General features: G+C 38.2%; 1 protein-coding gene across 1 annotated transcript in view; it reads left to right on the top strand.

Moving 5' to 3' along the window:
- LOC131044115 (protein TRIGALACTOSYLDIACYLGLYCEROL 3, chloroplastic) overlaps window positions 1-25,477 on the top strand; it is a 152,195-nt gene that overhangs the window by 109,067 nt on the left and 17,651 nt on the right. Inside the window, exon 7 of the mRNA XM_057977367.2 lies at window positions 14,057-14,164. Within this exon, the coding sequence (XP_057833350.1) occupies window positions 14,057-14,164 (108 nt within the window). The remainder of the gene's footprint in view (window positions 1-14,056; window positions 14,165-25,477) is intronic.

Raw genomic sequence — 25,477 nt, 5'->3', positions numbered from 1 at the left:
AATAATTTTGCTTAAAACTCAAAACTTAATGAAATTTGATGCCACCAAAGGGAAAAGTTTCAATAAACATAAGAGAACTTGAAAATGTAAAAACAGTACGGCCAAGTACAGCAGGTGTACGGACTGTTACTCACATGGAGTTAAGACACATTGAAAAACAAGGTAAAAACTAATGCAAACTGAAAAATGCTTGATATCTCTACGAAATCAACCCTTACAATGGTTAGAGCAGGAGAATAAATACCTCTACAAGTCAGTTATCCTCCTGTACGGACAGGTACATGTCCAAGAACACTCAAATTTGATATTTTAATGTCTAAAATGACAACTTTCAATGCCTAGATGATGCAAGGTTGATCTCAAAGACTACCAATCACCTAAGAACACTACTCACACCTAAAAACCAAGCACAAAGCATGTCTAAAAACTTTTCCAAACAAAAGCACATTGAAAACTCACTTTTTACAACATTTTGCCAAGCAACTCCAAACTGGCAACTTTGAGCAAAAAGATGAAAACAGGAAACATGACCACACAATGAGTTCAAAACTCATCCAAACAACTTAGAACAACTCAAAAACATCTTAGACAAACTTTCCAACTCAAAACTAATAAAAATCAAACCTGCTATGAAACCTGTGATGAAATGAAGCTAGGTGCTCTTGCACCAATTAATTTGCTGCACGGTTTGGATTGTTCTCCTTGAGGACCCTCCTAGCCGTGGCTGCACCATATCTTTATTAATCTTGATGAAGAAATAGGTGAGAATGTTGTTAATAATGAAAATGTTGATTCCAATATTTCAGATGATCAATATGAATATGTTGATGTTGACAATGATTTATCTAAACAATTTTCAAAAGCATTAGTCCTAGCTCCATGTAACAAACAAAGTGACTCATCATTAGAGCATGGTCCTTGTTTGGAAGTTGTTATAGCTCCATCTATTGTGCTCGATGTGGCTCCTCTTGCATATTGTCCACCTTCCTGAAACAATGATGAGCAAGATCGGGGGGCGGATGACGTGCTTGATTAACTTAATTAGCATCGTAGATTCTCTCTCTCTATCGTGCTTGTTTGTGATCTTCTTCTATCTGTCTCTCAATTCTTCTATTTGTTGTCACTAGTGTTGTCTACTTGAGGACGATGTAAAGCATTGATATCTCTTTTGGTCTCTCCTATGTTGACTCAGAAGACACGTGCTCTTTTTCCATGGTGGTTTTGCTTTCTTTGGGGGATGAGGACAATTCTATGCATATATATATACATGATATACATACCGACCCTAGAGTTAAGCGAAACCACCCTGTGCTTTGTATTTTGTGTTCACTATCCTTTGATTTGTCCTCTCTTGGGGACATATTATTGTGATAACGTTCTTGACGTTTTGGCGTGTATACTACCTTAAAGCAATTGCTTCCGATGAGGCATACGCAATCACTTTAATGTGGGGGCATATACTCCGCTCAATGATTCTCTCTCTTGCATATCTTGATACTTAAGTTACATAGCAAATATTGTCTTTTGCTTTGTAATTTTGGGTATTTTTCTTTCATGACTCACAGTAAGAGAACCTTACTAGTTTGTAGTCATGGTTCTCTCTTTCTCTTATGATGTCCCTTTTATCTTGTTATCGAAGTTGTGAGATCTTAAAGTCCACTGGAGGCTTGGTGTATCTTGCCTCCTCAATGACTTGGTGAAAGTTTTTCAATGCAAACCCTTTGTACTTTATCGAGAGTATGATTGACTTCATACTCCTGCTAAAGTGGGGGCTAAATGTAGTGTTTTAAATTTACACCGTTGTACAATTTCGACCGCATTGGGTCCTGTTGACGTGTATTTTGTACACCATCATACACAGAATAAAATACCTAAAGGCATCTTATCCTCTCTTGAGAAAATAGTCTCTAACTGCTGAAGATTCGCGTAAAGGATCAGTTAGGTAGACTCCAAGGTTCTTTGATGTAGGGTCTCTACGTGTGGACAAGCTCCAGTGGTATGATGTGATTTGCTGGGATCACAAGGGGACTTACATGTGATGATTGAACTTCCGATCTGCTTTGCTGGACACAGGCTCTTACTGACTTAGATTTGAAAAAATGAAAAAGGATAAGGGCGAAGAGAGGATCTAATCCTAATACTAAGAATGTAGGAGCAATGACTTGATTTTTTGATGAAACTCTAACTAGATCTTGTTTTGACATCAATGGAACATCTACACAAGACTAGTGCGATCTTCTAAGGGAGCTTTATGATGTTCAAATCATCACCGCAGGCATAGATACCATCCAAGTTGATGCATATCAATGAAGAGGCGACAAATTGAAATTGAGCTTAAGCTGAACGATTCCAGTCGACTACACAAGGCAAGTTTGCAATCAACAAATTGCTAGTAGTATGGATGTACGAATTCCACCATCAATCAATCACATTTCTTCCATTCATCTAATCATCTACCATCTAAGATTGAAGACTCAACAAGAAACCATGCAAATTGCAAGAAAAACGACATATTTCACCATTACTTCAATGAAAATGGAGTTTGTTTACAATCAATGGCAACAATTTCTTGCCTTGTCCTCCTATTCTACTCTCTAACTACTAACTACTTTCAACTATTTCTAACTATCTCTCTCTAATTCTCTCTCTAATTATTGCTAATTTTTTACAAATGAAATGTCTGGGCTTATATAGTGCCCACAATACAATTTGATGGCTTAGATCAATTCAAGATCAATGGCCAAGATTTTACAATGAAAAACCCTAATTAGGGTTTGTTACAACCATTACATAACATTTAATGCTTGACCAATGACAAAATTGTATTGCTTGGACACATGTCCCTTTTAGAAAAATCGACCAATGGATAGCCGGGTTAGGTACATCGGAGTTTGTGCCACCTTCCATGAGTTAAGTACATTGAATCTGGACATGCTGAGATGGACCTCACTGATTGGAGACGTGATGACTAGGACGCCACCTCATTTGACACTTGTAACTTGGTAGATATTCAACTTGATGTTGTTGAGAAGCCTGCTTTAATTAATTCATCTGGAACTATTTACTTCTTCAACGAGCCCTTGTTCTAACTCCTTGTGTCCTTGATGTGCAAGATGATGATGTACCTCGCCTTGGAACGCTGGATTGAAAGAGGTCGCCCTTGTCCTGGCTTGATCGTCCTAGCGAAGACCGTCCTTGATCCGGCTTGATTTTCCTTGAAGAGATCTCCATTTGATGCCTACACAACATTTCAAAATTAGTACCATGATTTAGCAATACATAACATAAATTAGAGAGCAATTTTTTAGGAAACTTAATGATAAGTCCTTTATTAATCATTTCCTAAAAACGATTGAGCTAAGGGAGAACAAAATCTCAAAATTCAAAATTAAGGAAATAACGATGAACAATTCAAAATCAAGACAATAAAACCAATATCGCCATACCTCAGGAGAGAGCTAACTCTAGAATGCAAATGAGAAAAATTTGCCTAGGCAAAATTGACGTATAGATAGTCTTCAACGTGATCTTTTCTTCAAAATATCAATTTCGCCACCTTTTGAGTTGTCCTTGACGTGATCTTCAATGCCTTTGCCAATTCGCACCAATAGAAACTTCAAGATTCGCATCACCTTGCTTGGAATGAAATTCGCTCCTTTGAATACAACTTCGCACTTCTCAAATCGCATGTGAATGAAGAATGATAATGTGAAAATGAAGATTTCACCACCCTCCCTTTATAGCGCTCACACCACAATTACCATATAGGCCGACTTGGAGATAAAACCACTTTTTAAAATGATTTTTAAATTAAAATGACAAGGCCGACCTCCCTTTGTAGCGCTTCAAATTCGATTTTTATTAATTAATTAATTAATTATTAATGCCTTACGTTTTTTAATTTGCAAATTTCGATTTTAATAAAGGCAAAAATAATTAATAAAAGATCAACGCCATATTAAATGCTAATTAAATTAGATTTTCAATTTTATCGAACTTAGCATTTAAGGAAATTTGAATTGTTTATTCGGCGCCAAAACTATGAAAACAAAGGGGACGACGTACCTCATCGCTCTGGTCCCTTGGAGAGGGACAGGAGCGATTTTGCTCTTGTGGGCCTCATTTCACTTCATCACCTTCGAAAATTATATTCAATGGATTCGCAATGCCTCCTTTCATTCATTCATGCCTTGAGATCGGTTGAAATTTGGCGAGAAAATCATCTACAACAAAAATCGCTCTGGTCCCTTCCTGAGGGACAGGAGCGAACTTAAGCATTTTGGTCCTTTGTTGACGTTTGATAATCTTCAATTTGTCTTCAACGGGTTCGATTGACCTCCTTTCTTGCCTTCGAACATAAAATTTGCTTGGTCTTTGTTCAGGACGTACCTTATGAAGAACTTCGCTCTGGTCCTTCAGTGAGGGACAGGAGCGAATTTGACCCTCTAGGCAAAACTTCATCATTTCATTGTTTTTGATCAAGTATGGATGTTCTATCATGCTCATTTCGTCCTTCACCATGCCTTTGATGTCTCGATTCGTCCAAACAAGGTCAGGAATGGCTCAACTAAGCATTTTCGCTCTGGTCCCTTGGTGAGGGACACGAGCGATTCGCCTTGGTCCCTTGGAGAGGGACAGGAGCGCTTTTCGCTCTGGACCCTTGGAGAAGGACACGAGCGAAATTTGACTTTTCGCACTCTCTATCAGGACAATTTTTATGGAATATAACACTTATACTTTAAGTTATATTCCATATATACTTTCAGGATGTTTGAGAGTGGTTTCAGACCTCCAGGAGTTATATTGCAAAATCTAGTTTTTGGAGGTTTGTCAGTTTCCAGACTTAGTCAAATTCAGGATCAGGGCATTCCAGACTTAGCCAAATTTCAGGATCAGGGCCTTACTCAAGCTGGACTTGTTATCCTGTTGATCTCCCCGACAGCGCTTCAAGTTATATTCATTTGATAAAATGCACCTCTTTGGACCTTTTCACATCGTCAAGACGTTAAAATCTTGCAAGGACAAAGCAAAATTGGATTTGTAGCTCCGGTCCTTCACTGAGGGACAGGAGCGATTTTTCCCCTGGAGGCATTTCTGTGCTCATGAAAATCTTCAATTTATATTCAATGGAAAGATCTCGCCTTTCTCCATCACTTCCAATTCGTAATTCATCTTGACCCTGCAGGAATAGTAAAATATTTGAAAACGAGCTCCCGTCCTTCACTGAGGGACAGGAGCGATTTTGCTCCTACAGGCCAAAATAACATGATTTTAGACATTTTAACACTTCACAAGGCGAAAACAAATCATTTGAGATGCCTAGGATCAAAAATCAAAAATGTCAAAATTTGGTCAAAATATTCAATTGGACAAAAATTCGCATTTCATCTTCAACACTTAGACAAATTTAAGCTCTGCATCAACATTCCAATTGAAAATTAGACCATTCTGGCGAATTCATTGCATTCAAAATTTGCATCCTACGAAAGGAAGCTCAAAAAGCTCTCAAAACTGACTGGATTCTGGCCTGAAAAGACGGTAATTAAAACCCTAAGGCTTGACCCTAAATCCAGACAACTAACAAACTAACAAAACCCTAAAAAAGCAAAGCGAAAACGAACAAAACGAGCAAAAAAACATGGGTCCCCATTTGCAATGGGGCGATGTGTGAAAACGTCACAACAGGTCCCCACCTTAGCGTTTGCGCCCCTTGGCCTGATTGGGACCTGATTATGCTCATGCCCCTCAAGAATTGCATTATTTTTTACTTTTCCTATACACAGAGCACCTTATCTTAGCCCTAAAAAGGGGTAGGACTAGGGCACCACACTCTAGTCCTAATTAGGACCAGGGCGTGACGCCCTAGTCCCCCCTAAATTGGGCCCCATTTGACCCCTTGGTCCTATTTCAAATTTGAGCAAGATTTCTTGCTCCGTGTCAACTCATGTCGGGAAATTAGCAATTTATCGGATAGGCAAGTATAAAAGGAGGTTTTCCTCTCGCATTTGACATCTATCAATCATCTATCCATTAACAAGAAATTACACATGAGATCAAGCCATCAAGCATTCAAGAGTAATTGAGCATTAATTAGTCTTCCTTCAAGCTTATGAGCAACAATAAAGTCAAGAATCAAGCATTGAAGTAGACATTTTTCATCTTATTTTGTTGAAGACTTCATCAAGCCCTAATTCCATGTGGAGACAAACAAAACTTCACAAGGAGGTATATTACTTGATTTTCAGTCATTATTCAACATCTCCCTCAAAAGGAGAATCTTCCATTACAAAAATTTCAATATAATTTATCTCAATTTCATGGTTAATTCCAAAACAGGGGTTTGACCTAAGGCAAGCCCCTATTCCCAACCTATTTCCCTTTCTTTCTGTGTGCAGGAAACAGGGACGGAGTTGTACTTGTCAGAATAGGCATTATTTGCAGAGATGAATCAACCCTCTTTGGCGTGCGGAAAAGTAGGAGGACTAGGGTGATGGGCACATCGGTCCCGACAATTTTGGAACTTTTTTGGGGATTAGATCCAAATTTGCATATTTTGCTCAGATCTAGGTGCACACGAAAATTTTGCATCTGTAGCTCACTGTTTTCTCAGTTTTACTTTCATTTTTTAGCACTTTACCTTAATTCAGCATTTCAACTCACAAAAGAGGAGACCCCCAAAATCAATCCAATCAATATTCAGTCTTAATATTTGTTGATTCTTGACTGAATCTATTGGATTCTCCCTCTTTTGAATGTAATGGTCAACCCAAGCAAAAATTAGTGGTTTTCATACATCTAATGGTGGAAACCCTAAATTTTTTGCCATTACAGTAGCGTTGTGACGTATTCACACATCGCCCCATTGCAAATGGGGACCCCTGCTTTTTGTTTTCTTGGTTTTTTAGGTTCTTGGTTATTAATCTTTGCATTGGAAAGTTGCCAGAGGGCTCATTAGGATAGCAGGGTCTGCTTGAATTGAAGTGGGTCAGTAGGTGGTCCAAGTCAGGGTCTCTTTGAAAGCCTTCTCTAGGTCAGGCCTTCCTCTAGTCTTGGGGTTATGCCTTGATTGAGTTTGGGAGTCATTATGTCTAGAGCCTTGTTTGATACCAATTTTACCCTTCGAGGAGCAAAGAACATGAAGATTGAGCATGAAAACTTGAGAGTTGAACGAGGACTTTGAGTGATAGTGTCAAATTCGCTCCTGACCGTTCTAAAGGGACATGAGCGAAACCCTCCTTAGCTCCTTTTTGACTCCTATTCTAGACAAAACCTTCACTTTAAGGTGTAGATTGGAGGAAATTAGCTTGAATTCACCCTTTGGACGCCTTGGACAAACCTAGACTTAGAAATTTGGAGAAAAGGTCATGAATTTGAGCATTATTGCAAAATTTCGCTCCTGACCCTTCCAAAGGGTCAAGAGCGAGATCCTTCAAGGAACCTCTTATCTCACTTAAGTAGTTGAATGAATCCTATTTCAAGTAGATTTGAGGACGAATAGACTTGATAGAGATGGAGGGAGGACCCAGAAGCCAAGTCTAAGAGCAAAGTTGATGGGAAAATTTGGAATTTGAGCTTAAAGAAGAATTTCGCTCCTGACCCTTCCAAAGGGTCCAGAGTGAATTTCTCTAAAAAAAACTCTCCTGCTTCTAACATGGGTTAAAATCCTTGATTCCACGCCTTGACTAAATGAGAAATGACCTATTTATGCCTTGTGAGCGTATTCAAACAAGATTGGATGATGAAAATGTTAGGAATTTGACCAAGATGGCCAATTTCGCTCCTGACCCTTCCAAAGGGTCCAGAGCGAATTTCCTTTGATCTCCTTGTTTAGGTTAAAATCTTTGGCATGATTGAGGCAAGGTTGATTGATTCATGCATACCTTTGAAATGAGTTGCAACCAAGTGAGATGAAGTTCTATGAGGAATTTGAGCCAAAAATATGAATTTTGCTCCTGACCCTTCCAAAGGGTCTAGAGCGAAATTCCTAGAGGGGTATGTACCTTCCAGGGGTACACAAGCAAACTTGTCAATGGTTGCCTTTTGATCCCAAATTTGAGCAAAGAAAACCCTTAGGATTCCTTCCTAGCATGGACCAAGGTCAAAACATAAGTAAAATGAAGGATAAATTGAGTGAAAATATGAATTTCGCTCCTGACCCTTCCAAAGGGTCCAGAGCGAAATTCCTCTTTAGGTCTTGTCCTTCGAAAGGTACCTAAGCGAAATTGTTAAGATGTACTTGTGATCCAACATTTTGAACTAGGCGCCTCCTTAAGGTGATTTGTTAGCATGTCCTAAGGTGAGAGCAATGTGAATGAGGGTGAAGTATTGAATGTTTGAATGATATTGAGCCTAAAACATCAATTTCGCTCTTGACCCTTCCAAAGGGTCCAGAGCGAATTTTCTTAGATCTCCCTTCTTTGCATCAAGCTTAGGTTCCAAAGCTTTAATTGAGGTTGATTGAACTTAGAGGCACCCCTAGTCATGCATTTGAGTAGGTCATGAGCACTAAATGTGAGGGATTTGACCATAATTGCCAAATTTCGCTCCTGGCCCTTCCAAAGGGTCCAGAGCGAAATTTATCTAAGCCCCTGACCCTCTCAAAGGGTCCAAAGCGAAATTCCCCAAATGACCTAGTTCTTCACTAGAAGCATTGAATGGCGGTCATGCATGGCAAGAAAAGGATTCAAAAGTCAAGTCTAAAACAAACCTAAGTGAAAAGGGATGTGAATTGAGCCTAGAAGAGCAAATTCACTCCTGACCCTTCCAAAGGGTCCATAGCGAATTTCTTCAAGAAACATTGTACCTTGCTCAAACCTTTAAACTAATTCATTCCCAAGCATTTTTGAAGGCAAATGACTTGATCTTTATAAGGTAAGGGTGAAAAGGCAAGTCCATGGCAGGTTGAGTGTAAATTGAGTCTAGAAAGGCAAAATTCGCTCCTGACCCTCTCAAAGGGTCCAAGGCAAAATTCATCTAAGCTCCTAAACCTCTCAAAGGGTCTAGAGCGACTTGTTTGGGGTTGAAATCTTGGTTCCTAAGGCATGGTTGAGAGAGGATTGATGTATATTTGCCTTGAGAAGTGGATTGGAGCAAAGGAAATGACGAAATTGAGACTAAATGACAAATTTCGCTCTTGACCCTTCCAAAGGGTCTAGAGCGAAATCCTTAGAAAGGCCTAGTTTGTCACCAAAAACATTGAGTAGACATCACTTTGAGGGAAAATGGAATTGATTGAGATGGAAGGAGGACCCAAAAGCTAAGACTAAGAGCAAGGTTGAAGGAAGTGATGAAAGCTATTTCGCTCCTGACCCTTCCAAAGGGTCCAGAGCGAATTTTCTTGAAACCTCCTTTTGCTCTCAATTTTGTATCAAGCCTAACGTTGATGGAGGTTGATTGAACTTAGAGGCATCCTTAGGTGTGCATTTGAGTGAGTTGTGGTCACAAAGTGTGAAGAATTTGTCCAAAAATGCCAATTTTTGTAATGTCCCCAATATAATTAAATAATATTAATTATTGTAAGGCCCCAAATTTAATAACAAATCTTTCGGGCCCTTTATTTAATTAGATTAGGCAAGTCTTAGTTTGGTTGTGTCGGCCCGTTTGTAAACCTTCAGGAAGTTTCCCGGAGCCCATATATATGGCCGAGTTAGTCTTTGTCATATGTATGCGAATTTGGTATTTCTCTTGTTTTTGCGAATTCCAGTTGGAGTTTTGTTGTCTGCCATTTCGGAGGTGAAAGGCCCTCCCTACTTGGTATCCGCAGTTTCGGTGGGACTCATCCCTCACCCTATTCTGCTCTGTTCTTAGTTCGACATTATTGAAATCTGAAGTATTATCATTATTAATCTGAAGTACTATCTTGCCCTGGTTACTTTTTGTTATCATTTCTTCTCGATGCAACACACCATCTCCATGACCTTGAACTATATTACTTTCTGGCATTTATATTATTGACGAAGGCAAATATGCAACAGAAGGGTGTGCAGGTGTAAGGCACACGGAAGGAGAGAAGCCACCGTACAGGTGACCTTAGTCACTGTACGGCTACCTTAGTCACCGTACGACTACCTCACCGTACGACCCCAAGACACGGGTGACTCTAGTCACCTTACGGCCACCCATCACCGTACAAGTAACTCTAGTCACCGTACGGTCACCCAGCCAGAGTACGGGTGTTCCTTCCACTGTACGATATACTAGCTTTTCGACACCGTACAGGTCTGAAACATTACAATTTTGCTCGTGACCCTTCCAAAGGGTCCAGAGCAAAATTCCTAGGAGGTCTAGTGTTTTGCCTAGGCCCTTGAGCGAAACCTATTCTTAGGCGGTCTAGTGTTTTGCCTAGGCCCTTGAGTGAAACCTATTCTTAGGCATTTTTGGAGGTGAATGATTTGATCTTGGTAAGGTAAGGTTGAAAATGAAGTCTATGTAGGGTAAATTGAGCGACTTTGTCAAATTTCACTCCTGACCCTTCTAGAGGGTCTAGAGCGAATTTCATTATAGGGCCTGTCCTTCCAGAGGGTCCAGAGCGAATTTCATTATAGGGCCTGTCCTTCCAGAGGGTCCAGAGCAAATTGATCCTAATGCCTTCTTGTTAATGGTTTGAAGTAAGAAATACCATGTTAGGATGAATATATCATAAGTGCTTGACACCATCTTTTGTTTGTTTTGCAGATCAATAAAATCAAGTTGGAGGGAGATCAGGCCTAGACATGGGCGACCTCTTCAAGTTTCATCATCATCAAGGACACTTCAAATGTGAGAGAGAGGAATCAAAGTGCTACTAAGTTGAAGGACTTAAAGCGTTCAAGGAATTGCAAGCAATGGAGCTGACCATCCTCAGGGACCTCATTCTACCACAGGATGTCAAAAAGAAGGATCTTACGAACACTTCAAGGCAAAGTGAGCTACTAGAGGAGGAGTGACTCGACCGTAAAGAGGCCTCATCAAACACAGGAGAGTCAAGGAGAGGTACATCATTCATAGAGTACATCAAGGACGAAGGAGGATCAACCAAGGTCAGTGCAAGGGAACGTTGAAGAAGCAGATAGTTTCATAAGAGTTAATCAAAGTTAGCTTCTCATTATCATCACATTGAATATCAAGAAATACAACGTTCCTTGATCAAGCACAAACGCAAGACAAGGTGGCATCCCAGTCACTGTTCATCCAGTCAAATAGGTCCACATCAGCATGTCCAGATTCAATGTACCTGACTCACCAGTGGTGGCACAAACTTCCAGGCACCTACCCCTGACATTTATTGGTCCACACTCATGAAATGTAATTTTCTCATTGGCTAAAGGAGTTTGTTGTAACAAACCCTAATTAGGGTTTTCATCCTGAAATCCTAGCCATTCATTGTAAATCAATCAGAGCCATTGAAATGTAAAGAGCTCTCTATATAAAGCTCTGGCTCTTCATTTGTAAAGGCTAATAGTGGGTTGATAGAGGTTAGAATAGCTAATAGTCAGTAAAATAGAATAGGAATTAGAATAGAATAGGAGGAAAAGGCAAGAAATTGTTGCCTAAATTGTAAATGAACTCCATTTTCATTGAAGTTATGGTGAAGTGTGTTGTATCTTTGCAATATGCATGGTTTCTTGTTGAATCTGCATTTTAGAAGATAGATAATTAGATTGAATGAAGGAAGTTACTAAATGCACTCGCGTGGAATCTGCCTAGTCCAAACCACTAGCCTCTTGCTGATTGTAAGGGTGCCCTGCGTGGTCAACTGACATTGAATGAACTTAATCTCGAATTGTTATGCGTCTATTGTTCATGCATTAACTTGAATGGTGATCAGTGTTTGACGGTGATGATTTGAACATCTTCAGAACTACCCTAGAAGATCGCATTGAGTTGGTGTTGAATTGTTCAGTTTGATGGTGAGACCTAGCCCAGTAGGACTCCACCTAGTTGTTCATCTATCTTCTGACATTCTAGGTCTTAGATTAGACTCTCTAAACCCTTGTACCTTTTGCTATTTCTTTATTTCCTGGTGAGTAGATAGGACTTGAGTTCCAGCAAATTCAAACGCTCAGGCATTCGAATGTAAGTCCCTTTGTGATTCGAGCATAATCAAATCAAACCACAGAGCTTATCCACACATAGAGACCCCTACATATAAGAACCTTGGAGTTACTTCGATTGATCCTTAGGCGAAATCTTCAGCATTCGGGGAAACGTTGTTCAAGAGAGGATAAGATACTTAAGGTATTTTATTCTGTGTTTGCATGTGCATGAAAAACACATCAACAAGTAGTTAGCATTTGTAATGTCCCCTTCGTAATCTATTGAGTTGGTGTACCTTTAGCCTATCTAGTTGGTTCTTGTAGGCTAATGAGTTAGGGTTAGGGAACCTTGGAGATAGTTTGTCTAGTAGTTTGGTAGTAAGTGATGGACTAGTTGATCTCCCACCCTTATTATGATCTTAATGCCCTTTTTTGAAGTGATTTTGGGTTAGTCTTCCAATAGTTACTATTATTTGTAAGTTAGTTTCGAGCATTGACTAGGCCAGCTGGCAAGGTTACTGCTTTTAGTATTGTCAGTGGGTTCAATTTTGATGACTATCTGAACATTTTATATAGTTTGGTGGTTTTAAACAAAATAATGATAAGTTATTAATTAATAAAGTTAAATTAAAGATCTAACTTTATTGTTATTTTAATATATTTATTTAAGAACTATAAGAAGGCCAGTTATAAAGTGAAATGTGATTTATTTTAAATTTATGGACCCTTTATATTTAATGAGACATTGGAGATTTAAAAGGAATGAATTTTATTAAATAAAGTGTGCCTAGAGAAAAAGTTCAAACCTCTTGTGGAGTTATAAAAGGCATTTTGGGAGTTCATTTTCAGTCATGCTGATTTTGATATTTTAAATTGTCACTTCTTCTAGGAGAGATTGCTCTTCTTTGGCTTGTGAGGACGAAAATCCTCGTAGGCAACATTCTCCATGTTATTGAGAGACAAAATTCTTGAAATAACTTGGTGATTTCATTTAGAGGTCACATCTGTGTACATTGGAGGAGATGTTCATTTTTGTTTTGTAGGGTTTATTGAATATCTGCTTTGTAGGGGATGATTTGGGAGGTGATTTGAAGGGATTTCAATTGTTTATTGCTGGTTGTACCACCTTATGCCAGCCGTACAATTCATAGAGCTGGGATGTAAGGGTTCTAAGGTAGGAGATTGGTCTTTGAGGATTTAAATCTGCATTCTTGGTGTTCATTATTTGCTGATAATCAGTTCAACACCCAGCTGTTCCATTTTGGAATCATTTGGTGAGGTATCTAGGGTTTTCTGGACATTGTATTTGCTGTTGTAGACTTTTATTCCACCAATCAGCAAATGGTTATGTTGGATTTAGATATCTAATATCATTTTATGGTCTGGGTTGTTCTTACATTTGACATTTTTTTTTAAATCAGATCAGAAATTAATTCTGGAATTTTCAGCCTCTTATATTTTTGAGTTTCATTAGTTTTCTGAGTTGTTAGTTTATCTATAAACCTTTGCAAAAACACCCAAAAACTCAAAAACAAAGGCAAAACAGGGCTGCATATTACAGCATCCTTGTAATCCTTTGTTATGCTTTATGTAGTTAGAATCAACAATGGATTTATCTTAATATATGTGCCTGAAGGGGTACTGTATATCATGATATTGTGGTTAGTGTGGTTAGGTGCTGAGACAATTGTGGTCTAACCAGAAGGTCTCTTAATCGTCCAACCTATATATCTAGGAAGATCTTGGTCAGGGGAGTTTTCATGTTTTGTTATGCTCTTCCTGTACTATAGCTGTTGTATGTATTATGGCAGTAAGGCCTTGCTTTGTGGTAAAGATGTTGCTGGAAGACCTTACTTTAATCCATGATTGATTCATTCATTAACCTGATTGTACCATACAAAGTTTATTTGATTTCTTTGAACATTTAGATTTATTTCACTTCATAGAGTACTTTGGCAAAGATGTTCAATTGATTAGTTAAAGATAAAGAACTGATTCTTGTTTGAGGTATAATTGATGTAATGCATTTGTTTTATTTTCAGGGAGTTGAGGATCGTGTACCTTCAGAGTTGTCTGGAGGTATGAAGAAAAGAGTGGCATTAGCACGGGCCATTATATCTGATGATTCACGTGATGCAATTGAGCCTGAAGTATGCTACTCAATCTATCTTTTTGGTGGTTAATAGTTCAATATTATGTTCATATATTCTACTCTGACATTTTAACATATCCTGTAAAATGTTTGGTGTTATCAATTATAATTTTTACACAGGAAAAGAATGTTCCAAGGTCTACAAAAACACAGTTGATTGTTATTAGGTGTAAGTATGTTGTGCATTGTTAATTTGTTGAAGGCAAGGAATTTAAAAGTACTGTTTATTCAACATAACACTTTCCGTAAATTGCCTTTTCTTTGATAAATTAAAACAAATTGTATCAACGATCAATAGGGTCAGAGGCTGAAGACAAAGAGACTAAAAGCCACAGAACTACATAACACAATGGAGCTTAAGGATCATGATTATTAGGCTTCACATCTGGATTAACACCTTATTATTCTGGCATTCACCCTCGTGGTAAGGCCAGAGGTTCACTTGGCAAACTGAATTTCTCATATCCTGCTCTAGATATCTCAATATATGATGGATATCTTCCAAGTACCCCATGTTGGTGTTGTTTTCATTCAAGGTTTCCTCTTGTTCATTCATAATTCTTCTATAATGATCTCCTTACATTCTCATCATAAAGAGCTGACTATCAGAGTTTTCCAGTAAGTGTTCAGTAGCAGAAATTTAATTTTACATGTTCATATGTTCACTTCAAATCGCTTGGATGTAAAGTAGGGCTGATATTGGTCAAAGAGCTATAATGTGACTTACTAAATGAACCCAGGGCAAAGTGAAGTGATGTTGCAAGCATGGACACTAGAGGGGCTATGCAGACAGTGAGCTTGGTTACATGATACAAGATCCTCTGAAGCTGCCTTATGCTTTCCTTCCAAAATAGTCCAAGAGGAAGTCTCCACAGTCTTAGAATTCACTTTCCTCAATGGGCTGTGATGGTTCAAGTGGTGAGAGGCATTTGGCTTTATCTCATTATCTTCAATTGCTTAGGCTACAGAGCTAGAATCAATATTAATATTCCTATTGACCATGGTATGTGAAGTAAAGGAACATCACCACCAGTGGCAGTTTGCTGCTCTTTGATACCCTTGTGTAGACTAGAAGAAAGAGATTGAAGCTTCTGAGTGAAAAGTAAAGCCTTATGAGCTAAGAGGAGAAAACATTTCAAAGATCTCAAGAACCTCACAACATTCCCAATGTGCCTACCAACAACAAAAAGAACCGCCCAGTAGATAATCATAAACAAACACACAAATCAGAAGGGTGATATAATTGCAATGAAAATGATACTCCCCATGCAGGAAAAGAGGAAACAAACCAATTGATAGCAAGGTTAAGGCAGTGAAGAGGCTTAAGTAGAGGTGACTTGAAGGAAGTATGATTACCACACCTAGGATCAGAAAAAATGATGCCAAAACATTTAGCTGAAGGAAACAACAGACACAATGAAGAGAGGAGTGATAGAGCTCTCAAAACCAGAATATAGCAGCAGAAATGGAGGAAGCTGCCAAATAGCAGGATGATGTGTGGGAGGGATGTAAACAGGGAGAAAGACAAAAAAGATAGAAAGAACATGGCAAAAAGGATGCCATTCCAGCAAATAGGGAGAAGAAAAGATGGCACAATGCTGTCAAAAAACACCAGATAGACAAGGAGGGAAAATGCATGAGAGAGAGAATGTGTCCAACAACGAAAGCTACCCACACCAGTTAGGAAAGGCGCAAAAATAGGGAAAAAAGTACTCATCATGCCTAAAGCAACAAACAAAGAGAATAAAGGAAACAACCAAGATATTATTTCTACCATCATGACTAAGCTTATTGTAATGTCCCCTTCTCGTTGATGACCTCCCAGTGGTCCATTAGCCTATTCCTGAGACCCGTAGGCTAGGTGGAATGAAGAATGAGGGTCCAGCATTGATGAGGCGAGAACTTACTATTTTCAGTAAGTCAGGGAATGGCTATTTTGGTGATATTGTCCTACTGAGCTCTCCTTGCTCTGTCACTGGGCGCGAAGATCATGCTTTTCGGAGCATTAATTCATGACTTACTATTTTTAGTAAGTGGCAGTATGGCATAATTCTATTTCTGGCAGTGGACAGGGTCCTGATCCTGCAACAGTTCAGTGGTCTTCCTGGCTCAGTTTCATCCTGGTTTTGACAATAATCAGTACGGGAGTCATATGTGACACAATTAAATATTATTTCCTTATCCTAAGGTTTAATATTTAATTAATTTGATCAATTACTACTGATTTATTGAATTTGGGAATAATGCCTAATATCTCCCAAGTGCTAGGCGAAATTTATGTCTAAGAAGGGGGCGTCAAAATTATTAAGGGAGACATTATTTTATTTTCATCTCTAATGTTTGCCAAGTGAAAAATCGTGGTCCTTGCTTTTTGGCGTGAGGATTGACTTGTGGGATGGCGCCACTCTTGGGGTCCACGTGAGATGGAATGAAATGCAAATGGAGAAAGATGAGTTTGAAGCAAGTTGCATTTGAATTTGGTGGTGTGAAGTTATAAATAAGAGCCTTGGGCTCCCATTCTGGTTATCTTGAAAATTTGCAATGTTATGCTGTCGGTTTGGCGATAGAACTTTTGAGGCTTTGGAGTGTGTCTCCCTAGTGCTTCCCGGTTTCGTACTTTAAACATAGTACCTAGTTGTGTGCTGTAATTTACTATATTCTCAGAGCATGTCTTAGTCATTTTTGGTGTTGGAACGATTTTGGGAACTTGCTGGTTTGCCTGTGGCTGAATTGCATTTTCGATCACACCTCTCTACTGAAGCAACTGACCGTTATGGATATTGGCTCTTTCATCCTTCCCGGTACTGGCGATATACACTGTAAGTTTGTGGCATCTTTAGTTAAGCTTTGAATTTTCTAGACAAAAATCGAAATTCCTAAGCTAGGCGTGGGTTTTTGAATTGCATTGGGATGCGTGCAAAATTAATAAGGGAGTTATGGTGTCATGTCTTTGGTTGGTTGTCATCACAGTTAGTCTAGTGAGGGTTTGGGACTAATTTTGGGTGATTTGGATGTGTATTGAGAGAGTTGTGAGCTTTTTAGAGTTTTCTTAGGCTGTTGGTTTTGCAATTCCAGCCTGCAGATTTGATATTAGCAGAAATTCATGTTCTTATTGGGATAATCGACATTACTCTCTTCTCATATCATCTATTTTTGTAAGGTTAAGTAGTAGTACTACTAACCAGTTTTGTTTTGTAATTCTCATCCCACTGAAAAGTGGAAGAGGCTGGCTTGCCGCCTATTATCAAGCAAATTGTAATTTCAGTCCTCCCACTGCATAAGTGGTCGAGTGATATCTAAGTGTAATTGTCCTCCCGCTGCATAAGCGGTCGAGTTGAGATTGTTATGTAATTGTAGTCCTCCCGCTGAAATATTGCGGTTGAGTGATTCGTATTTTTGTTTATCTCACTTGGCTGGTTCAGCGCCAAGTTTTCTTGCTTTCCCACTAGATAAGCGGAAGGGGTTGGCTTGCCACCCAAGCATTGCATTGTTTCAGTTAATTAAGCTAATGATCCCCTCAACACCGTATGCTCTCACCTTCCCACATTGGGCACTTGGTGATCAGAAAGTGGAAGTGTTACTTTCCCAGCATGTTTCAGTTTATGATTTCTAACCTTAACAGGTTATCTTCTTGTTGATGACTATTGTTGGCCTAACTAGGATATTACACTTATCATGCAGACCTAGTTTGAAGGAAGTTATCTGATTTTCTCATTATTGATAATCACATGGAAAGTAAGGAACCTGCTATCTTCAAGAAAGTCATCCCCAAAATACACAAAAGATTGGCAGCATTCTTGGAAACCCAGATTGGCCAGCCAATCAGAAGCATTTTTCCTTCATGCCACACGTGCTTTATTCAAACACAATCAAATTGATTAATTAGTCTTTCGGCTTCATTGATAAAGCTAGAAATCTGCTAATGAGTGATATTTCTGTTATTTAGGCCATTCATGATGGGGTTAGAATCGCCTTCTATGATAAGGTTTGGAGCTTCTAGTTGCATTCCTAGTTGGAGGCCCAAAATAAGACTCAACTTCAGCAATATTATTTGAATTAATTCTCATAAAGTTAGTAGCCAAGGCCATCACTGTACCTTCATGATTACTAGTAAGAGCACCGACCCTTGATGATCCTGAGTTATTCATGGAAGCCCTGTCAAAGTTTAGTTTGACCCACTCAATCATCAGAGTGCACCTGCTTTCTTTTTCCAAACCTTGGGGAGACATCAGTCAAAATAATTTTTAATCTCAGGCCAATTCCTCAAAATAGTTGTCCTAGAAGGATTAGCTTCTTTTGATTTAGAGATTTTAAAAGAAATAATGTTTTGAGAGCATGTCTCTATGATCTCTTTCTAGATTTAATCTTGAGTTTTTTCCTTGGCATTGAAAATTTTGTTATTCCTTTCTAAGCACACTTCTCAAATTATGAAACTTGGAGCCATGGCCCTTAACTCTTGCAGGATATTTAGTGTCATTGGGCATCTCCAAGCGTCCATATTGTCCTTAAGGGAGTTTTGGAATACCCACTTAAGATTAATATTATCCATAAATCTATTCCAAAAAACCTTGACATATTCATAGTGTAGAGTTAAGTGAAGGAATATTTCCTCATAAGTTCTGCAAAGAGAATGACAAATAGAAGCAGAAAACCCTTTTCTTTGGAAATGGTCCCAAGTGAGGACCCATGAGTGGCAAGAGAGCTAGAGAAAAATGTTTTCTTTTGCTCAAGCCTTGGAATGTCAAATCCTATTCCAACAAAAAGAAGAATTCATAGGGGAAGGAGCTTATGGTAACCATCCATGATAGAGTAGAAACTTGTCCCTTCTTGATTCTAACTGAAAAGATCATCCTCTCTACTTTTGATAGGCCTACTTCTTTGAAGATGAGCTATAGGATGTCTCCAAGAATCTTTTGGATCATAGTTCACAAACTCGAACTCAGTAGATAAAAAAATTCTGATCTTGGAAAAACTCGCAAAACTCAACAATTTGAAGTACTTAAATTTCTTTAAAATCACATTGTTTTTACAAAATTTAGTTACAAAATGTATCAAATGAGTCTAAAAAACCACGGGGAAGTGTTTTCTATTAGATTTGAATACAAATAGTATACAAAAGCATATCATCATGTGAATATAGCTGAACTATTATGAATTTATGGTAATTGTCTTTGAAATTGTCATAAATTGCATATCTACTCAAATTACAAATTCCAAATCCTCTTCAAGTCCTCGCTCAACCTAGAAGGCTGCACCAATCGGTCCACCCTACTATTAGATGGAAATAACTCCCTGATCACATCAATGTCATCCGATGATAATCCAATCCCTCCTGCTTCTCCTGCAGCCACATCCTTCATTGCTTGCCTCTTGAAATCGACAGTCTCATCCTCTATAAACAAGGAAGGCTCCTCATATTGTGCAGTCTAGTCCCTATAGGGATCAATCTCATATAAATCAGTAAGTTGCTTTGTTTTGTCCTCCACCTTTCCTCTTTGAAGCGAAAACGTGTACTGCACAAAAACTAGTTCATTGATGCGTTGTTGAGCCAACTTCTTATGTTTTTTTGTTCGACATCAAAGTCACTTTGGTTCCACTCACAACTAAAAGTGCTACAAGGTTGAGACAATTTTGGAGGGCTGGCTATTGGAGATTTGGGGTATTTCCACCCTAATCTTCTCACCAAGAACTTGCAAATAAGATATTCAAAAGTTTGTAAGAAACAATGTTTTATTAGTAATTGTAAATTGTAACTTGTAAGATACAAGACTTCAATTTTTCTTACATGGTGTTTGGATGGATTTGCCTTGGATAGCTAGTGGAGAAGAAATGAAGTTTCCCCAGCTTGCTTATAATGTTTGTAATTCCCCAAGCCACACACTCAAGACGTAAGCGGACATTTTGTTTTTGAAGAACAACAGAAGAACCACTTTTAACAATTAAGATAGAACATTGACATGTTGCATTGCATGCAAATGCACACAAAGTGTTGTGTCAAGCACAACAACACACGAGACATAACAAAGACATTGTGGCAATGTGTAATGTCACCATTTTGAAATAGGATTTAATAATAAAATTAAAATATAAAAGAATAAAAATAAAATTAGAATTAAAATATTAAAATTTTGTTTAGTTTAATAAATGGTCAAAAGGCATGAAATGGATAGTTGTGACTCCATCAAACATGAGGTATAAAAAGGGGGAGAGAACTTCATGTGAAGGGGAATTTTCATTAGTAATCAGAAATGCAGATCTGATTTGAATAATAAGACAGCAATGAGGAGACATGACCCTTTTGAATGGATCTCTTTCGAAAGAGATGTGTCTCCTCAATGAGATATGAAGGTATAAAAAAAGTAAGCAATTAATATGAAGAGGAGGGGATAAGAATTCAGATTCCGAGTTTAATATATAGAAAAGTGTGGGCATTGATCAAAGAATGAAATGAAGAGAGGAAGAAAGAATGGAGCATAGGGATTAAGGAAGGATTAATGGAATTAGAAAGGAATGGGTAGAAAATAAGGAAGTGACATTTCAAGGACAGAAATGATGAACTGTTGTGATCCTTTGAAAGGGAAGGCATGATGAAGAGATGTAACTCGCCCTCACATTGGAATTTATAAAGGGAAGAGAGTTTCATTTGAAGAGATGGAAAGGGAGATGAATCTGGGAAATAATTTATCTCTCAAACAGCAGCAATGGAGTGTAGTGACTCAAGTCTTCTGAAAGGTGGTGACCCTTCACCAATGAAATATAAAAGAGATCATTCCAATCATTCAAGGAACTTATCAATCATCACTCATGGGTCCACAAAGCAATCGTCAATTATCAAACCAAGCAAACAATCAATCAGCAAATCATTCGATCAAATCAGCATTCATTCAATTATCATTCACCAATAAATCAAACCAGCCTTCATTACATCATTACTCATCAATCATCTAACCAACAATCACTTTAGCATCACTTGCCAATACCTCAAATCATACAACCAAAATAATTCATTCAATCAACCAATCATTCATACAAATATCAATCAAGCAATCATTTCAGAAAGAAAGTCAATCGATCAAGAGAGGAATACCTGACTCTAGAATTAATAAGAGAAAAAGTTAGCAGACTTTGATATCTACAAGGTGCTTGGTATGGTGCATAATACATAGAAATACTTATCTTGCTTATTCGTTTATCATGTCTTCCATTCGCAATAATACTTGGGAATGATAAGTAATTAATATATTGCTTTTAACATATATTTTCATTTTTTCTATTATTCTTAATATATGCATAATTAATTATGTTAATTTAGACCCCTTTAATAATTTGATCCAACCAACTATCCCATTATGGGGTGAAGGAAGAAATACATGATAAGGAGGCAGCAGCGTTGACACCCCCATCAAGTATGCCAAACCGAATGATTGGATGTTCATTCCATGCTTTTGGGCTTGATTGGAAAGGACAGGCTCCCAACGCCTGATATGATTCTTCGAGGGATTCCATAGTGTGGATTGGTTATTAGGGAAGGCCTTTGAGTGAAATCCATCATGTTGTCAAGAGGATAAATAAGGAAACAGAGAAAGGGGGTGCAGATACAAGCATTCCACTAGGTAGACCACCCCATGCTAGATGTCTAAGGTGCTTGCCACATGGGGCCAAGAGGGTGAGTGTTTTCTCTTGGGCTTAGTATGAAGATTGCTTTGGGCTGGTCCTATCATGCTCCTTTATTCAAACTCTATTGTGATTAGACCTATCTAATGAATTATGATAGTTATTTGTATTTGTACTTACATGTGTGATTACTAACCCTAATGGAAATAATTGAGATTTATGAATTATATATATATATATATCCAATATTGTTTAATATGGTTGCAGGACTTAAATCAGGGTTTATCTTGTTAAAAGGCATTTTAAATAGGTAAAGTTATATCTCTAACAATCTTACATTTCTTATTTGAATAGAATTTGTGATTTTAGGGCAAATTATAGGAATATCCCAATAGGGGACATTACATAATGTTTCTTGTCATGCACAATTCAAGATGTCAATAACAATTACAAGATCATCATTGCTCCAAGCAAGGTGGCACAAGTGGAAGATTATGAATCATGAATGATTTCACCACAACAAATATGCGAGAGTGGGATTGCATGATGACGATGATTGGGTCCTAACCCATGATCATTGTCTCTCATGAACACAACAAGGGTCGAATGAGGGAACCATCTACCTAAAATCCAGCCCCTACACACACTTACGATGCTCACAACACCAAGGGAAACTTATGCAAGAGGTGGGACAACTAGGAGATATCACATCTCTACTAGACAAATGACTACAGTGTCCTTGGATGCATGGAAAACTTACTAATGCAAAGGTGAGATATCTACCTATCAATAACACCCAAACATATGGGACAAACCTTCACATTAGGTTTCTTTTCTAGGAGGTACAAGTTGTCCATTAGCTGGAATGCCAATAGGTTGTTTTCATGCAATGGCACACTTTCCCGTACAAAGGTCATCATAACTTTTAGGTTATCACACTCATTGATGAAGTGATGACATGGGAAGGCTCACAAGTCTAAAGGGAACATATTTTGTATATAAAGTTTCCTAAAACAAGATGCAATGCAAAACAGACTCCAAAATGACCACAAATGACTAGTAGACCAAGGTGGACGATCACAATAGATCTTTGAAACATAAGAAAATAAAGGAGATGCTTCCTAGGGATGGGGAGTTCTACAAAGGACTCTAAAATGAGTGGAAGGACATGAGAGATGAAGGGGAACATTCCAATGATATCATAATTAATTGTTTTCTATCACATTATATTCATTTTAAACCCAAATCCATTAGTGCTCTACATTCATTTTCCCAACATAGCAATAATGAAGAAAAGCATATAAAGTGACATGCTTGTTTAACATCAACATTGATTCATGGAAAAAGCAATAATCACATAGTCAACACTCAAAGCTTTAAATGCTCCGATGACTTTTGTGACTTGTGCACCTTCTTTTGTGGAGCCATAGGGGTGCATTTAATGTTTTTGGTAGGAATTTCCATCAGGAGAGGTATGGGGCCATGCTTGTTGTGGTGACTTATGTCATGTCTGCATGCTTTGACTTTGGAAGGTCAGTCAATCCTGTTGGTTTTAATTAGGGTGAAGAGCGGATTCCAATTGCCTTAGGCAACATTGGAATCCGCCCTAAAGGGTTGGGCCCTTTAGCCTCTCCTCTAGCGTGTGGGGTTGGGCCCTCTTTACTATGTGGCATGTTCAAATAAAATAGGGCCAGCCTCTTAAAAGGACACGCTACACTAAATCAAAAGATAAAATATCTATGGCGCCAAAATACCACATTCGAAAGCTGGCCTAACTAAGGATAAGATGGATATAAATAAAGATGCAAAATGAAACATTACATACACTTGCAACACATACATCAATTGTGAAATTCGGTCTGCAACCAGCTAATGCGAAATACATCAGAAAGGTGTGAATTCATTTCCAGTCAAGTGCGAACTTTGTAGCTCCTCCTTCATTGTCATCTCTGCTGTTGAAAGTGCGATCTCCATCAAAGTAGAGGTGTTGGCCCTGCATATTATCTCAGAACTATAGCAGACCTATGAATGCTAAAAGAACAGATCTGATCGTTGATTCATCCACTAAGGAGAAGTGCAGACCTGAACAGCAGACTACAGACCTATTGTTGATTGATGAAGACAACCTAAGAAGTAGCTTGTGTGCTGACCTAATTGCTGAGTGAACTCCTTCATCAAAGCCCTAAGAGATAAGTTGTAATCAGAACATTATGCTTAATACATAATCAGATCCGAGGATCTTTCTTGCTGGGTTTTTCCTCCTATGAGGTTTTCTCAGGGTACATGTGTGTTGTGAGTTCATTTTGTTCATTTCTCTACTTATGCTTAATTCTGGAAAATCCTAACACTAACAACAATCAACATTAATCTAGAAATTTAGATAGATTTCTATTTTCTGAGTATTGTATTAATCTAAAAGTCTAAAAATTAACATGGTATCAGAGCTATAGGCTAGATCAACTTTCAGATTTCAGAATTTAGTACTTTTTTATTTCCAGATTGTTGTCTCATTCTCAGGTCAGGTCAATGGGGTTGAAAGTTGAAGATAGGCTCAATGGAAATCTCAACTTTGTTGCATGGAAGGTTCGCATCATGGTTGCCCTAGAGGAAGAGGATCTTCTTCACTTCATAGAAGAGAAAGAGCTAATTGAACCTACAGATGCAGCTGACCTAAAGCAATTCAAAAGGAATGTTGTCAAGGCCAGAAAGCTCCTTATTGATTCAGTTAAAGATCACCTAGTCACCTCCATTTCCTCATTTACTACAGCAAGAGAAATATTCAGTCATCTACAAGGTACTTATGAAGTCAACAATCTCAGTAGGGCAATTACTTTGAGGCAGCAATTACTTAATATCAAGATGTCAAAAGAAGATTCTGTTATGTCTTATTTCATGAGGATTTTAGAACTAAAGAAACAGCTAGGTACAATTGAACATAACATGGAAGACAAGGATCTTGTTATGATTGCTCTAAATGGTCTACCATACTCATGGGATTCCTTTATTCAAACCATAAGTGGAAGAACTAAACTACCTACCCTTGATCGTCTTAAGAATGATTGCATTCAAGAAGAGTCACGTCTTATCACAAGGGGACAACTCAAAAGTCCTCAAGTGAATGATCAACATGTACTTGCAGCCCAATGCAAGAAAGGTGGCCATTGGAAGAAGAATAATCCTGAGAGGAATAGAGACTTCAGATTATCAAATGCTCAGAATACTTGGAAGAAGCCAAGAGATCTCTCTCGTGTTCGATGCTTTAGATGTGACAAATTTGGTCACTATGCTAAAGAATGTCAAAATGAACCTCCGCAAAGAGAAGCCAACCTAAATGAAGTCTCGAATCAAAACGAGGACTTCCTATTCATTTCTGCCATGTCAAGAAGCATTCCCACAAATAGTAACACATGGTTGATTGACAGTGGTGCTTCCAGACACATCACAGGCTATCGTGAGCATCTTTCAGACTTAATAGAGAAAGATACCAGTCTACATGTAGTAATTGGTAATGATGTTAAATATTCGGTAAGAGGTTTTGGCACTACTTCTCTGAATTCAGATTCTAGTATTTCTCTTCACCTTAGTGACATCTTATTTGTTCCTGGAATTAAAAGAAATTTAATTTCTATTTCTTCTCTAGAAGATAAAAGTTATCAAATTGCATTTTCTAAGGGTAAAGTCCTTGCTTGGCCTAAGA

The sequence above is a fragment of the Cryptomeria japonica genome, chromosome 4 (genome assembly GCF_030272615.1).
Source record: "Cryptomeria japonica chromosome 4, Sugi_1.0, whole genome shotgun sequence".
Taxonomy (NCBI): domain Eukaryota; kingdom Viridiplantae; phylum Streptophyta; class Pinopsida; order Cupressales; family Cupressaceae; genus Cryptomeria; species Cryptomeria japonica.
Note: the sequence above shows the minus strand (reverse complement) of the source record. Positions and strands in the feature narration are given on the sequence as shown.